The sequence below is a fragment of the Microtus ochrogaster genome, linkage group LG1, assembly GCF_000317375.1.
Source record: "Microtus ochrogaster isolate Prairie Vole_2 linkage group LG1, MicOch1.0, whole genome shotgun sequence".
In the NCBI taxonomy this organism is placed as follows: domain Eukaryota; kingdom Metazoa; phylum Chordata; class Mammalia; order Rodentia; family Cricetidae; genus Microtus; species Microtus ochrogaster.
In genome coordinates this window covers 43,410,003-43,423,449 of record NC_022027.1, presented here as the reverse complement: position 1 = coordinate 43,423,449, position 13,447 = coordinate 43,410,003, and the positions used below count along the sequence as shown (strand labels likewise).

The window sequence follows — 13,447 nt, the reverse complement described above, 5'->3', positions numbered from 1 at the left end:
ACTACACAACCTTGGTTGTCCTCAAACTCACTATGTAGACCAGGCTGGTTTGAATTCATGGAGTGCTCCCTGCTTCTGTCTCCTAAGTGCAGAGATTGAAGGGATGCCAGCATTCCCGTCTTCTGTAAAATAGTTTACAAAGTTCGGTGTACACTCGTTTTTAATCCAGGTACTTGGAAAGCAGGGCTGGTGGATTTGAGGTGGGTTTTCTATGGAATTGTGGCAGCCTGGTCTGCATAACCAAGGGTTACCTATTCACGTGGACATGTCTCTAAAAATAAATTACAGTTAAAATTTCATTATAGATCTGTTCTACTCATCCTGCATCTTCTTGAATACTCTTAGATGCCCTAGTGTTTCCTTCCATTCTACCTTCCTCTCTTCCCTCTTCAGTGTTTTTGAGGGGGTGGGGAAGAGGGACTTGAGACATGGTTTCTCTATGTAGTTCAGGCTGTCCTGGGACTCATGCTAGAGACCAGGCTTGCCTTGAACTCAGAGATGGATCCTCTGCCTCCAAGTGCTGGGATGTAAGACATGTGCCACCACTGCCCTGCTTCCCTTTTCCGTTTTGAACATCCATTTTGTTTATTAGATAAGGTCTCGTGTAGCCCAGGCTGTCCTCTGCACTGTTCTGTAGCCAAAACTCTCCTTGATTTCCTGATTTCTAGCACTTATGCTTCATAAGTGCTATGAGTACAGGTGTGTGCCTCCGTGTCTGACTGCTCCATTCCTAACTTAGCTCTCTCCACTAGTAGAATGGATGTGCTATAGAATGGTAATGCTCAGTAAATTATTTCTGGTTGGCTTTCATCCAACAAATAAGTATTTATGCATATGTGCATGATTGTGCATTTACTTTTTAGTAAATGGAATCATACAGATACATTTCTAATACTTGTGTTCCCTCTTGGTGATTGGTAAATGCTGCTTTTAAGTCATGTGGTTGAGTAGTCTACAGATGACTAATACTTACAGTCCTAGCATGTGGGAGTCTAAGACAAGAGGATTTAAGGTGAGACTAAATTGCTTGTTTTTGTAGGATATTAGCAATTGGGTTTTGTACTTGACACTGTGTACATATATATAGTTTATTGAGTTGGGTCTCACCACCTGGATACTTCTTTCTCTGTAAATTTCCCGAATTTTTTTAACTTTGTTGGTGTGTATGTACAGCCAGCCCCTTTCATAAACTTTTATTTGTAAACAAATCAGAGTCATAATCTCAACACATGTACCATGTGATTGATTATTCCTTTTTGCTTCACTCCCTTTTCAATTGCACCTTCAACTCTTTGGCCAGCATCCTGCCTATCAATATTTACTTTATACTGTCATTTTGCTATTTTTTACTGCATTCTAATTCACATCATGCGTACCAAGAAATAATTGTATCTAGAAAAAGAAAATTCCACCCTGACAGGTTTCACTTTAAATACTTTAAAGTATTATTATTGCTGAAACCTGCCATCATTGATAATCACTCAACTTTTTTTGTTTCTGTGAGTTCCACACCTTTACTATTACAATAGTCAGCTATTGTAATTTTAGATTGAAAGCCATCTTCCCAAACTGCAACTGGACTGGACTTACACAGAAGTTTTTCTTTTTTCCCCAAACAACTCAATAAAATAACTGTTTGCCTGTCATTTGCATTGTCTGAGGTTGTGTGGCAGTATCATTCCATTTTATAGAAGGGATTTATGCATCTTAGCGTTTTAGTGGTGTTGACGTGCTTGGAGACTCCATCCCTTTTAGATAACAAGAATGATTTTTTAGCCCTTTAATACAGATCAGTAGTTATAACACTATATTTTTAGTTTAATCTCACGTGGATCATTTTCTTTCTACCTTCTTTTTTTCTTCCAACACTTTTTCTTAACATTTCATAAAACTTTAATAAATTTCTTACATCAAAAATCCTATTTCAAGGAAACAAGCAAAAAGAAATTCTAAGTAAAAGAGACTTTTAAATTTTTCTTTTACTTCTCTTCACTTTATGTTTGTGGAAAGGCTTATGGGGGTGATAGTGGTGATCAAAGCCTCTTGCCTCCATATCTGGAGTGCTAAGAGTATACAGATAATATTTACTGTAGCATAGGGGAATATTCAATGCATTTTAAGAATTTTGGGGGGTGGAGTTGGCGGGTGGTGACCCATACCTTTAATCCCAGCCCTTGGGAGGCAGAGGCAGGCAGATTTCTGTACCTTTGAGGCCAACATGGTCTACAAAGTTCCAAGACAGCCAGGACTATACAGAGAAACTCTTTTAAATTTTAAACACCCTTAAATTCAGTCCTTCTCTTCCTTCAACACTTACCTGCCTCATGTTGGAACCAGACAGGAAACACAGTCCTCCTTCCTAGGACTTGAGATTGGAACATTGTTTTTTAGGATGACTAGTGACTGCTTAGGCTGGAATGTGGCAAGTCCCCTACTCAGTTCATCCTTTCTTCTAGACTCACTAATTTGTTGCAGTTTCTCCACTCTTTTGTCATCTAGTAGTGGCCTTAGATTGCTTATATTGAGGCTGCTGAACTCTGGAACCTCTCTCTGGTTGGAGCCTTAGGACTCTACTGAAGTCTTGCACCAACAGAGAGTAGCAGTTGGAGCTGTGTACTTGTAGGAGACCAAAAGCTTTGAAAGGGTTCTGTACCTTTTCTACCATGCAGTTTCTACCATGTGTATGTTCCATACCTGCTTCTCTTTTCAAAACAAAGTTTATGTCAGGCAGTGGTGACATAAGCCTCCAGCACTCTGGAGGTGGAGAGAGGTGGAGGCAGGTGAATCTCTTGAGTTCCAGGGTAGCCAGAGCTGTTACACAGAAAACCTTTCACAAGGAAAAAAAAAAAAACACAAAACAACAACAAAACAAAATTTGAGATTTCCCAAACAAAAGTAATGATAGTTCCTAACCCCAGACAGTAAAGCCTTGTGTTGAGCTGGGCATTCCAGTTAAGAGATATATGAAAAGGTAGGACAGTTTCTGACAAAAGTAAAAGACCATGGGGCTGGAACAGTACAGAGTGCTCCCAGAAGCACAAGGCCTTGGTACGCAGAACTAAAGGGGGGAAAGGATTTCAGTACAACCAAATGAGGAGACAGAGGATTGCTAAGAGTTAAAGACCAAAGTGGGGGGCTTTGATTTTGTGTATGCTTGGAGAACTGACTTTGTCTGCATCAATGGGCACAGAAGCATCCCTAGAGGTTAGTTACATTATTCTTTTAGAGGTTTCTACCAAAGTGAAATATTTTTAGATACACTACAGAAGAGAATTTCAGGACCAACCAGTATGCATTGTGTTTGGGTTAAGGCCAAACCACAGCCCCTGGCATTCATATATCTAAGGAGTCTGGAATGTTCAGGTAGAAGTTTCCTCCCAAGCCCCCTCCTCTGGGAGTTGCCCTCAGTCCAGACTCCACGCCTGAGAGAGCCTTTCGAACGATGACCCCTCCACAGAGATGCTTAAGACCACTCCCACAGTATATTTAAGCGGCCCCGCCCCCCCCCGTCGAGAACAAACACATGGTTTTCTGGTCTTCCTCTTCCGTCTCCTCTCTTGGAAACTGGAAAGCCATCTGGGAGCATTTGTATCCATGGGCTTTTTCTAATTCGGTTTGATTTGGTCTGATTCAGATTATTGCATCGGTGGAGAGGCTTATGGGATGCAGAAACTTCACAGTGGAGTTAGTTGTGGAATACTAGGACATAGCTAAGACTTTAGATGTGGGCTTCTCAAGAATCACACTTGTTTCTGCACCTTGAAGATACTATGTTCAAAGGTTTGTTAAGGAACCTAAATAAGATGATAAAGTGGTTCATGAAGAGATTGAAGTCAGATCTTCTTTCTAGAAAAAGTTAAGAGTCTTACTTCTGGAATTTCTTGAAAAAAACACTTAGGAGTAATGAAGTTCCTAATATACTCAATGTCATATATTTCAAGCCTCGAAATGTATTGGTCTTTTTTTTAAAAAAAAAAAAAAAAAGCCAGAAGTAGTGGCACATGTTTTTAAGTCCAGCACTCAGGAGGCAGAGGAAGGTGGATCTGTGTGAGTTTGAGGCCAGCCTGGTCTACAAAGTGAGTTCCAGGACAGCCAAAGATACACAGAGAAACATTGTCTTGAAAAACAAACAAAAACCAGAGATAGCCGGGCGGTGGTGGCGCACGCCTGTAATCCCAGCACTCGGGAGGCAGAGGCAGGCGGATCTCTGTGAGTTCGAGGCCAGCCTGGTCTACCAAGGGAGTTCCAGGACAGGCTCCAAAGCTACAGAGAAACCCTGTCTCGGAAAAAAAAAAAACAAAAACCAAAAAAAAAATTTACATTGTTAAGAGTCTTGGTTCATTCAGAAATTGACCAGTGTGACTATGAATGCATTTTACCAAAGAAGAGGCATTATTCACATACTGGTGCCAGTCACCAGAACTGCTCTAGAGCGTACTCTCAGTATGCAGATCTGACCGGGTCGTCGTGGTTCACGCTTTTAATCCCAGTACTTCGGAGGAAGAGGCAGGTGAATCTTTGTGAGTTCGATGCCAGCCTGGTTTGTAGAGCAAGGTCCGGGACTGACTCCACAGCTACTGGGAAACCCTGTCTCATAAAACAAAAGCAGCAACAACATAAGACTTAGACGGCTGAGGAAGGTGGACGTGTGAGTTTGAGGCCAGCCTAGTCTACAGAGCTAGTTTCAGGACAGCTAGGACTGTTACATAGAGAAACCCTGTCTTGAAAAATGAAAAAGGGTGTGTGTGTGTGTGTGTGTGTGTGTGTGTGTGTGTGTGTGTGTGTGCAGTTCTGAATTATAATAGGGGTTTATAAAGGCAAAATTAACAAGGCGATATACTTCCTGCCTTCATGCAATCAGAGACAAGAACACACACTGGCATGTATTCTGCCTACTAATGTGTAATTAGGCACACTTCCTGCCCGTGCTCCATCTGAGGCAAGCAAGCTTGTTTACAAAAGTGAAAACGTGGTTTGTACAAGATTAGGCAATTACAAGAACAACCCTCAGCATTCCAGGAACTTATCTTTCTTTGGGCAAGTGGGACTTACAGGATAGAGGCATTTGTTTTATGATTCTCTTAAGCACAATAATTTTAAATTTTTAAACATAATGTTCACCATAACAATATTATGTCTTGCTAGGCACAGGCCTTTATTCCCTGCACTTGGGAAGCAGAGACAGGCGGTTCAGTGAATTCAAGGCCAGTCTGGTCTACAAAGTGAGTTCCAGGACATTCTTGGCAGAGACACTCTGTTTCAACCCTTCTCCTAGCCAAAGAAAAACCAACAATATTTTTCTATATGAGTAGTATTCATAGAAAATGTTAGTCATGATGAAAGTCTCAATTCTCAGGTGAGAGGAGACTTTAACCCCTGTCATTGATGGGCTCACCTTCTTCCTGGTGCCTTTATAATCCCCCTTGTCTTTCTATTTTGCCTCAGTCTCAGTAGGATACTGTGACTTTTTTTCTTCTATATACTAACTACCATTGTTTTCATAGGCTTTTATTTGAAGTACATATAAAATACACAGATTCAGAATGCTTATGGGCCTGAAAGAAGGTTGTGTATGTGTGTGCATGCGCGCGTGCGTGCTGTGTGTTGCTTTTTTGAGAGGCTGAAGGTATTAGATTGAACCATCAAATAAGGGTTCCTGGAACCCATTTCAGATCTTTGCCAGAGCAGTAAAAGCTCTCAGCCCCTGAACTCTCTCTAACCCTAACTTTAAAATTTTAAGTGACTGTAGAAATCATGTGCCTTTATTATTTACTCATTAAAATCAGATAAGCTTTTGTTTAGTTTTTATGATAATGGGGACTAGTTCTGGGGCCTTGTGCATGTTAGGCGAGTACTCCATCACTGAACTATATTCTAGGCTTTTCTTTTGAGACAGAGCTTGCGGTGTAGCCTATACCAGCACCAGACTCACTGTTAGCAATCCTTGAGTTCAAGATCTTCTTGCTTCGGCATGATGTTGAGATTAGGAGTGTACATAATCATATACAGCTTAAAAATATGTCAGTTGTGGTGGCACATATCTTTATTCTGACAATCAGGAAGCAGAGGCAGGTGGATTTCTCTGAGCTTGAGGGCTTTATGGTTACATAGTGAGTTAGAGCCAAGCCACGGCTACTTAGTGAGACTCTTGACTCCAAAATAAATAAATAAATAAGTTTTGTTTGCACATAGAACAAAATAGTCATTCTGCAGTTTACTGCATGTACTTGAATTGTGGTGTCGCAATCCCTATTAATTACCTGCTGCCTCTTCTACTTCCGTTATCCAAAACTTTCTATTTTTACATTCAAGAAAAAAAAAACCTTGAAGCTTGATGTTTTAAAAATGGCATAGAGCTCACAGAGACTGTCCTACCTGTGTCTACCACTGTGCACACATTACTGTATGTTAAGTACGGTTGACTCCAATGACTTTGAATTTTATGGTTTCCTATTTGCCTTGTAATAAATCATGTTATATGCCTACTTTTAGTCGAAGTAAGCTCTAGTGTTGTGTTTCTCTTATTTTACAGTTAAGGGAAGAAAGCCGAAGGCTGGCCTTGGCTGCCAAAAGAGAAAAGCGAAAAGAGAAGAGAAGGAAGAAAAAGGAAGAACAAAGAAGAAAATTAGAAGAAATTGAAGCCAAAAATAAGGAGAACTTTGAACTCCAAGCTGCCCAAGAAAAAGAAAAACTTAAAGTTGAAGGTATTTTTTCCAGACAAGCATCGAGTTTAATACTGCAGTTGAAGTCATATGCTCAGCTGCACCTAGCAGGTGTAATCCATCACTTAGTAGTCTGAGGTGCAAGGGTCACAAGATAAGGACCTGTGGGCTACGCAGTGAGTTTGAGACCAGCACACACAATTTGGTGAGGTTGTCTCAAGAATTTTTTGTTTGTTTGTTTTCGTTTTATTTTTTAAAATAGGATTTCTCTGTGAAACAATCCTGCCTGTTCTGGAACTTGCCTTGTAGACCAGGTTGGCTTCGAACACACAGCTCTACCTGCCTCTGCCTCCCGAGTGCTGGGATTAAAGGCCTTTGCCACCACTGCCCGACTCAATAATTTTTTTTTTTTTTAAAGAATTCCAGGAAATTAACAGTTGCCTGCCATGTGCTGGGTCTTGAAAACAATTCTTTGTACTAAAAAAGCAATTATTAGCTTAAGGTAAGCATGGCAGTGCATTTTGGTAATGCCAGCATTTGGGAAGTAGAAAGCAGGAGGGTCAGCAGTTCAGGGGTATCCTTGGCTACAAAGTCAGTCAATGGCTGACTTAAAAGGCATAAAATCCTATTTCAGAAAACAAAATACGGCCGGGCGATGGTGGCACACGCCTTTAATCCCAGCACTCGGGAGGCAGAGACAGGCGGATCTCTGTGAGTTCGAGACCAGCCTGGTCTACAAGAGCTAGCTCCAGGACAGGCTCCAAAGCCACAGAGAAACCCTGTCTCGAAAAACCAAAAAAAAAAAAAAAGCAAAATACGACTACTCCTGCTCATTGTAATCATGATTATATTTACATTTTAGTTGAATGTAGTGGTACATATTTATAATCCTAGCATTCAGAGACTGAGGTAGGTCAATTACTGAAAAGTCAAGGCTAGCCTTGAATATATAGTAAAACCCTGTTTTGTTTTTATTTAAATTCCTGTCAGTGAACTTAGAAATATTTATTATTTAGATTTTGGTTTTGGATTTGTATTTTGTATTGTTTTGTAGTTTTGAGATACTTTGGCTGTATCTGGCTCGTGCTAGCCTTATACTCTACATTTTTCTATCCCAACCTTTCAGGTAGCTTAGATTGTGGACATTTTCTTCCATTCTTGATTTGTAACACTTTTGGGTACCTGCAGTTAGTCTAGTCTTTCGCCTCTTTTTTTTTGAAATGTTTACTTGTAAATGTGTACATTATATGTAATAAAATGTAAATACTTGACTCTTTTCTTATAAAATGTCTTCATTTTATATATAGTAACATTGTTATATTTATGTTAGTAATTTTATAAAATTTAATACATGATTCATGTTTATATTTCCCAAGCTGTTTCCAAATATTCTTTATAGTTTTCTGCTGTATCAATCTCATCAGTGTATGACTAACTTAATATTCCTGCTTTTACAGAAGAACCTGAGGTCTTGACAGAGCCTCCAAGTGCCACCACCACCACCACCATAGGGATATCTGCTACCTGGACTACTTTGGCAGGTTCCCATGGGAAAAGAAATAACACCATAACTACCACCAGTTCAAAGAGGAAAAACCGGAAAAATAAAATTAATCCAGAAAATGTTCAAATTATATTTGATGATCCACTACCAATTTCATACAGTCAGCCAGAGAAGGTGAATGGAGAGTCCAAGAGCAGCAGTACCAGCGAGAGTGGGGACAGTGACAATATGAGGATTTCCAGCTGCAGTGATGAAAGTAGTAACAGCAACAGCAGCAGGAAGAGTGACAATCATTCTCCAGCTGTGGTCACTACCACTGTGACCAGCAAGAAGCAGCCCTCTGTTCTTGTTTCATTTCCAAAGGAGGAGAGAAAATCCGTTTCTGGCAAGGCATCTATAAAGTTAGTTCCAAGTTCCTTTTAGTGGTGTCATGTTAAATACCTTGTCACTAATTTTCTTTCTTTCTTTCTTTTTGAAACAAATTAATTAGTAAATATTTTTGTATGCTACAAAGACTAAGCTGTTGTTTAGATTTTATGCTGAGAAAATAAATTATTTTTACTATGTAATTTTTTGTGATTGTTGTTAAACTTAGCTTATGAAAAGTTTTGATAAGTGAAGCTGGGTGTGGTGGTATATGCCTGTCATTTCAGCCTTTGGGAGGCTGAAGCAAGAGAATCACAGGTTCAAAACCAGGTTGGGCTAACTGTTGACTTGAGTATATATAGCCAGACCCTGTCTCAAAAATGAAAAAGGTATTGGTGTCTAGTTTCAGTGTTAAGATTCTACTCTGCTAAGTTTACCCCTGTGTGGTACACTCTTGAAACTGACTCTTTGTTATTAAATGTTGACTAGAAGAGACGTTAGGAGCAGATTCCTCATTCGTTTCTTTTAATTGGTCTTAAACAATAAACTGTGTAACTTTATCATTTAAGTTTTTCTGCGTCTGTTCATTATTAATGTGCTTTCCCTCCTTTGTTAAAGATTGTCAGAGACTGTCAATGAAGGGACCAGTAATTCTCTGTCAACTTGCACAAAGTCTGGTCCATCTCCTCTTTCTTCTCCAAATGGGAAGTTAACAGTAGCAAGTCCTAAGCGTGGGCAAAAGAGGGAAGAAGGATGGAAGGAAGTTGTAAGGAGGTGAGTGATTCTTGGCTTACAGTTATAGTCCTCCCACCATTCCTGAAGTTGTAGACGAACTCATGTTTCAAAACTAAGTCTGGTCAAGAGACAATCTTGTTGTGTATCACATGCTAAAAATGCCAGTGTTTTAAAGTGAGAAGTACGGTGGTGGTAGATGCCTTTCATCCCATTGTAATCCTTTGTGTAGCTCTGACTGTCCTAGAACTTACTATGGTTGACCAGGCTTGCTCAAACTCAAAAATTCCACCTGCCTCTGCCTCCCAAATACTGGGAACCTTTCACTAATGTGAAGATTTAAAATAGAAATGTGCCAGACCTGATGGACCATGCCTGTAATCTTAGCTCTTGGGTAGTGTGAGCAGGAGAACCGGAGTTTAATGTTACCCTCAGTTTGAGACCAGCCTGGGCTTTTTAAGGTCCTCATTTGTTCATAAAAAACAAACAAAATTAAAACTGCTTACTATTCTTCCAAAGTACCTGAATTCAGTTCCCAGCACCCATACGGGACAGCTCACGGTTTCCTGGAACCCTATCTTGAGGGGATTGGACACCCTTTTCTGGCCTCCTCAGGCACCTGCACACACATGCAATACAATCCTATAGATACACCTAAATTAAACCAGCTTTTCCAGGTTGTCCTGTGACCTTCACATGTATTCCTGATGCATGCATACCCCCCCCAAATAAAATGTAAAACATCCTTGTAATTTTGCAAAGTGAGGCATAATTTTTTTTTTGCCTGTGATCCAAGTACATGAGAGTTGGTGGCAGGAAGATTGGTTGATTTGGAAGCCAATCTAGGTTATGGAATGAGACAGTCTAAACAGCCCAAACAGGTCTTGATTTCAACGTAGAGATGAGGGTGACCTTGAATAAGTACTGATCCTCTTGCCACCAACTCCCAGCACTTGGCAGGCTAACCTAGGTAATTTTTTTTTCCTTTTAATTTCTAGTAGGCTTTTCTTTTTTCCACACATGACTTCGTGAATTTTTATGTCTAGATAATCAATTATATGCTTCTAAATAATTCAGGGAAACAGAATTTTTATATTTTTTGAGATAATACATTAGATATAAATAAGTTAAGCAGGAAAAGTGCCTAAAAGAAGCATTTCTTGAGACTTTAGACTAAATTAGCTCCATTGAAGCTCCCTGTTAATTTGCACCACCAGAATTTGCAGTGGCAGCGTGCACATCTACATATGTTGCAGGAATATAATAGGATGATAGTCAAGAAAGCAAACCACAAGATGAAAAGTTAGGCTAAGACAGCATTTCCCTGAGTAGATCAGGCTACCCTGTAGCTCAGAGAGATCCACCTACTTCTGCTTCCAGAGTGCTATCACTAATAGGGCCTTTTGTTGGTTTTTCAGGATTAAGAATAAATAAAAAGCTGGGTGTGGTGGTACACCCTTTATTTCCAGCACTTTTTTTTATTGAAAAAATTTCCACCTCCCATTTCCCTCCCCCCTACTCTCCTCCCCGCTCCCCTCCTCTCCCTCCTCCCCCCTTCCCCACACTCCCCTCCCCCCTCCTGTCCTAAGAGCAGTCAGGGTTTCCTGCCCTGTGGGAAGTCCAAGGTCCTCCCCCCTCCATCCAGGTCTAGGAAGGTGAGCATCCAAACAGACTAGGCTCCCACAAAGCCAGTTCATGTAGTAGGATCAAAACCCAGTGTCATTGTCCTTGGCTTCTCATTTTGAGGCAGATCAAGATTGCCTTTTCAAGCTAGCCCACAGCTACATAATGAATTTCTATATTTGCTGAATTTTTTAAAAAAAAAAACAAAAGGATGAATATAAGCTTACTTTGCAATAGTCTGTTCTTCATTTATAGTAAAGTACCTTAATTTTTAATTTCTTATTTTCATTATAACCACTGATAGTAATTTGTCTTTATTAATTTATCTTTGTAATTTTTAAACAGGTCAAAGAAAGTATCTGTTCCATCAACTGTGATATCTAGAGTGATTGGAAGAGGTGGCTGTAATATCAATGCTATTCGGGAATTTACTGGTGCACACATAGATATTGATAAGCAGAAGGACAAAACTGGAGATCGGATAATAACTATAAGGCAACGCTTTATTTCTACATTTTCTTTCTGTTTTATTGTATTGTAACTCAGTGGAATGGAACCATTTTAGTAGCATTTTGTGTTTGATTTGTGTGTGTGTGTGTGTCTGTCCCTCTATTTTCATGTTGTGAAGAGATACCATGATCTTAGCAACTTCTTGTGAAGGAAAACATCTAATTGGGGTGGTTCAGAGGTTCAGTCCATTATCATTATGGTGAGAAGTACCTGTGAGTCTGACTTCTGCTGTGGGCAATGGGAAGTCAACTGAGACTGGATGGTATCTTGAGCACGGGAAACCTCAAAGCCCTTCCCCACACTGACACACTACTTTAGCAAGTTCGTATCCACTCCAACAAAGCCATACCTCCTCATAGTGCCACTCCCTGTGAGATTATGGGTGCCAGTTACACTCAGAGTCAGAGAGAGAGAGAGTGAGTGAGTGTTGGGAGTGCAAGTATATCTGAATGCTTGTGAATGGCAGACATCAACCTTGGGTACTGATTTCTAATGTACTTTACCATGTTTTGTTGGTTTTAATTTCTAAGTTGTGTTTGTATGTCTTCGGAGGTTAAAGACTTCAGATATTCTGGAACTGGAGTAATAGGCTACCGGACATGTGTTTGGGAAACTGAATTTGAGTCCTCTGCAAGAGCAGTATATGCTCTTAACCATAAGACCGTCTCTCGAGGACCCCACCCCCTTCCATTCTCTGTTTTGGGTGGGGAGAACCTCAGAATGGCCTCGAACTTGCTATGTAGGTATACATAGCAGGCTCTTGAGCCCAAATGATCTACATACCTCCACCTTCCCACTATTCAGATCACAAGAATGCAGACACCATGCCTAGCTTTTTATTCTAATGTGTTTTAAGGTCATACAGTTTCTATGCATGCAAGACAAGTACTTTACCAATGGAAAGATCTCCACGGGGATGGGCGAAGTCGGGGGATGGGACAGGGTCTGGATATCTGGAGTTTTTATGTATGCTCACACTGCAGAGACCAGAGAAGAATTTCTTCTCTCATGCTCTGTCACTGTGTCTTATCCCTTGAGATAGTACCCCTCAGTAAATCTGAAGCTTGGAAGCTTGATGTTTAGGCTATTCTGACTGGATAGAGAATTGCCAGGATCCTTCCGTAAGTAATTTTGAGGTTATTGACATGCTGGCTATACCTAGCTTTTATGTGTCAGATATTCAAACTCATGTTTTTTATTATTATTATTATTATTATTGTTTATTTATTAAAGATTTCTGTCTCTTCCCCGCCACCGCCTCCCATATCCCTCCCCCAATCAAACTCATGTTTTAATCCTTTGTTCATCAAGCACTCTTACTCATTGAGACATCTCCCCTGACTTTATGTTTTTAACGATAATAACTATGAGAATTGTACCACATATCTTTAATCTCAGCAGAAGCAGGCAGATCTCTTAAGTTTTGAGGCTAGCCTGGTCTTCATAGTGAGTTCCAGGACAGCCATGGTTATGTAGTGAGACTTTATCTCAAAGGGGGGGTGGGGAGTTGGAAATAGAAATATAATTATTCCTAGTCCGTTTTCTAATTAATGCATTCTTGTGACATGTTTTAGGTGTTATTAGGGAATTTTGAAATAATCTTAAAAATTTGTTCTGAACCTGGATTAGTAAATGGCTAACACTTTTTGTTCTAGTTTTTTGAGACAGGTTTCTCTCTACAGAGAAACTGTTCCTGGCTGTCGTGGAACTTGCTCTGTAGACTAGGCTGAACTCACAGAGATCCAAGTGCTTGTATTAAAGTCATGAGCCTCCACACCCAACTAATGTCTAGCATAATTTAAGCAGGGAGTTATTTTCTTTCAATTGTACATTTGAAATTTTGTTCTTTGAGATGGTATTCTTAGAGTTTGAACTTATTAATATAGTTTAAATCTAACATAAATATTTAACTTGAAAAACTCATCAAATGTGTCTGCTGTAATATTCTTAGAATAAAGATGAGAGCTTAAGACATAGGCTATAAGAAGCTATGCCTATAGCCATTTTAAGTGTGTTTTGGAAAGAAGGTACTTTGGCAAGAAAGATGGCT

General features: G+C 39.9%; 1 protein-coding gene across 6 annotated transcripts in view; it reads left to right on the top strand.

The window, feature by feature from the left end:
- The window catches only part of Ankrd17 (ankyrin repeat domain 17), a 152,953-nt gene that overhangs the window by 121,801 nt on the left and 17,705 nt on the right, over positions 1-13,447 (top strand). For all 6 annotated transcript variants that reach the window (XM_026785104.1, XM_026785099.1, XM_026785102.1 and 3 more), the window contains 4 exons: positions 6,533-6,704; positions 8,120-8,567; positions 9,151-9,306; positions 11,233-11,382. In XM_026785104.1, the coding sequence (XP_026640905.1) occupies positions 6,533-6,704; positions 8,120-8,567; positions 9,151-9,306; positions 11,233-11,382 (926 nt within the window). The remainder of the gene's footprint in view (positions 1-6,532; positions 6,705-8,119; positions 8,568-9,150; positions 9,307-11,232; positions 11,383-13,447) is intronic.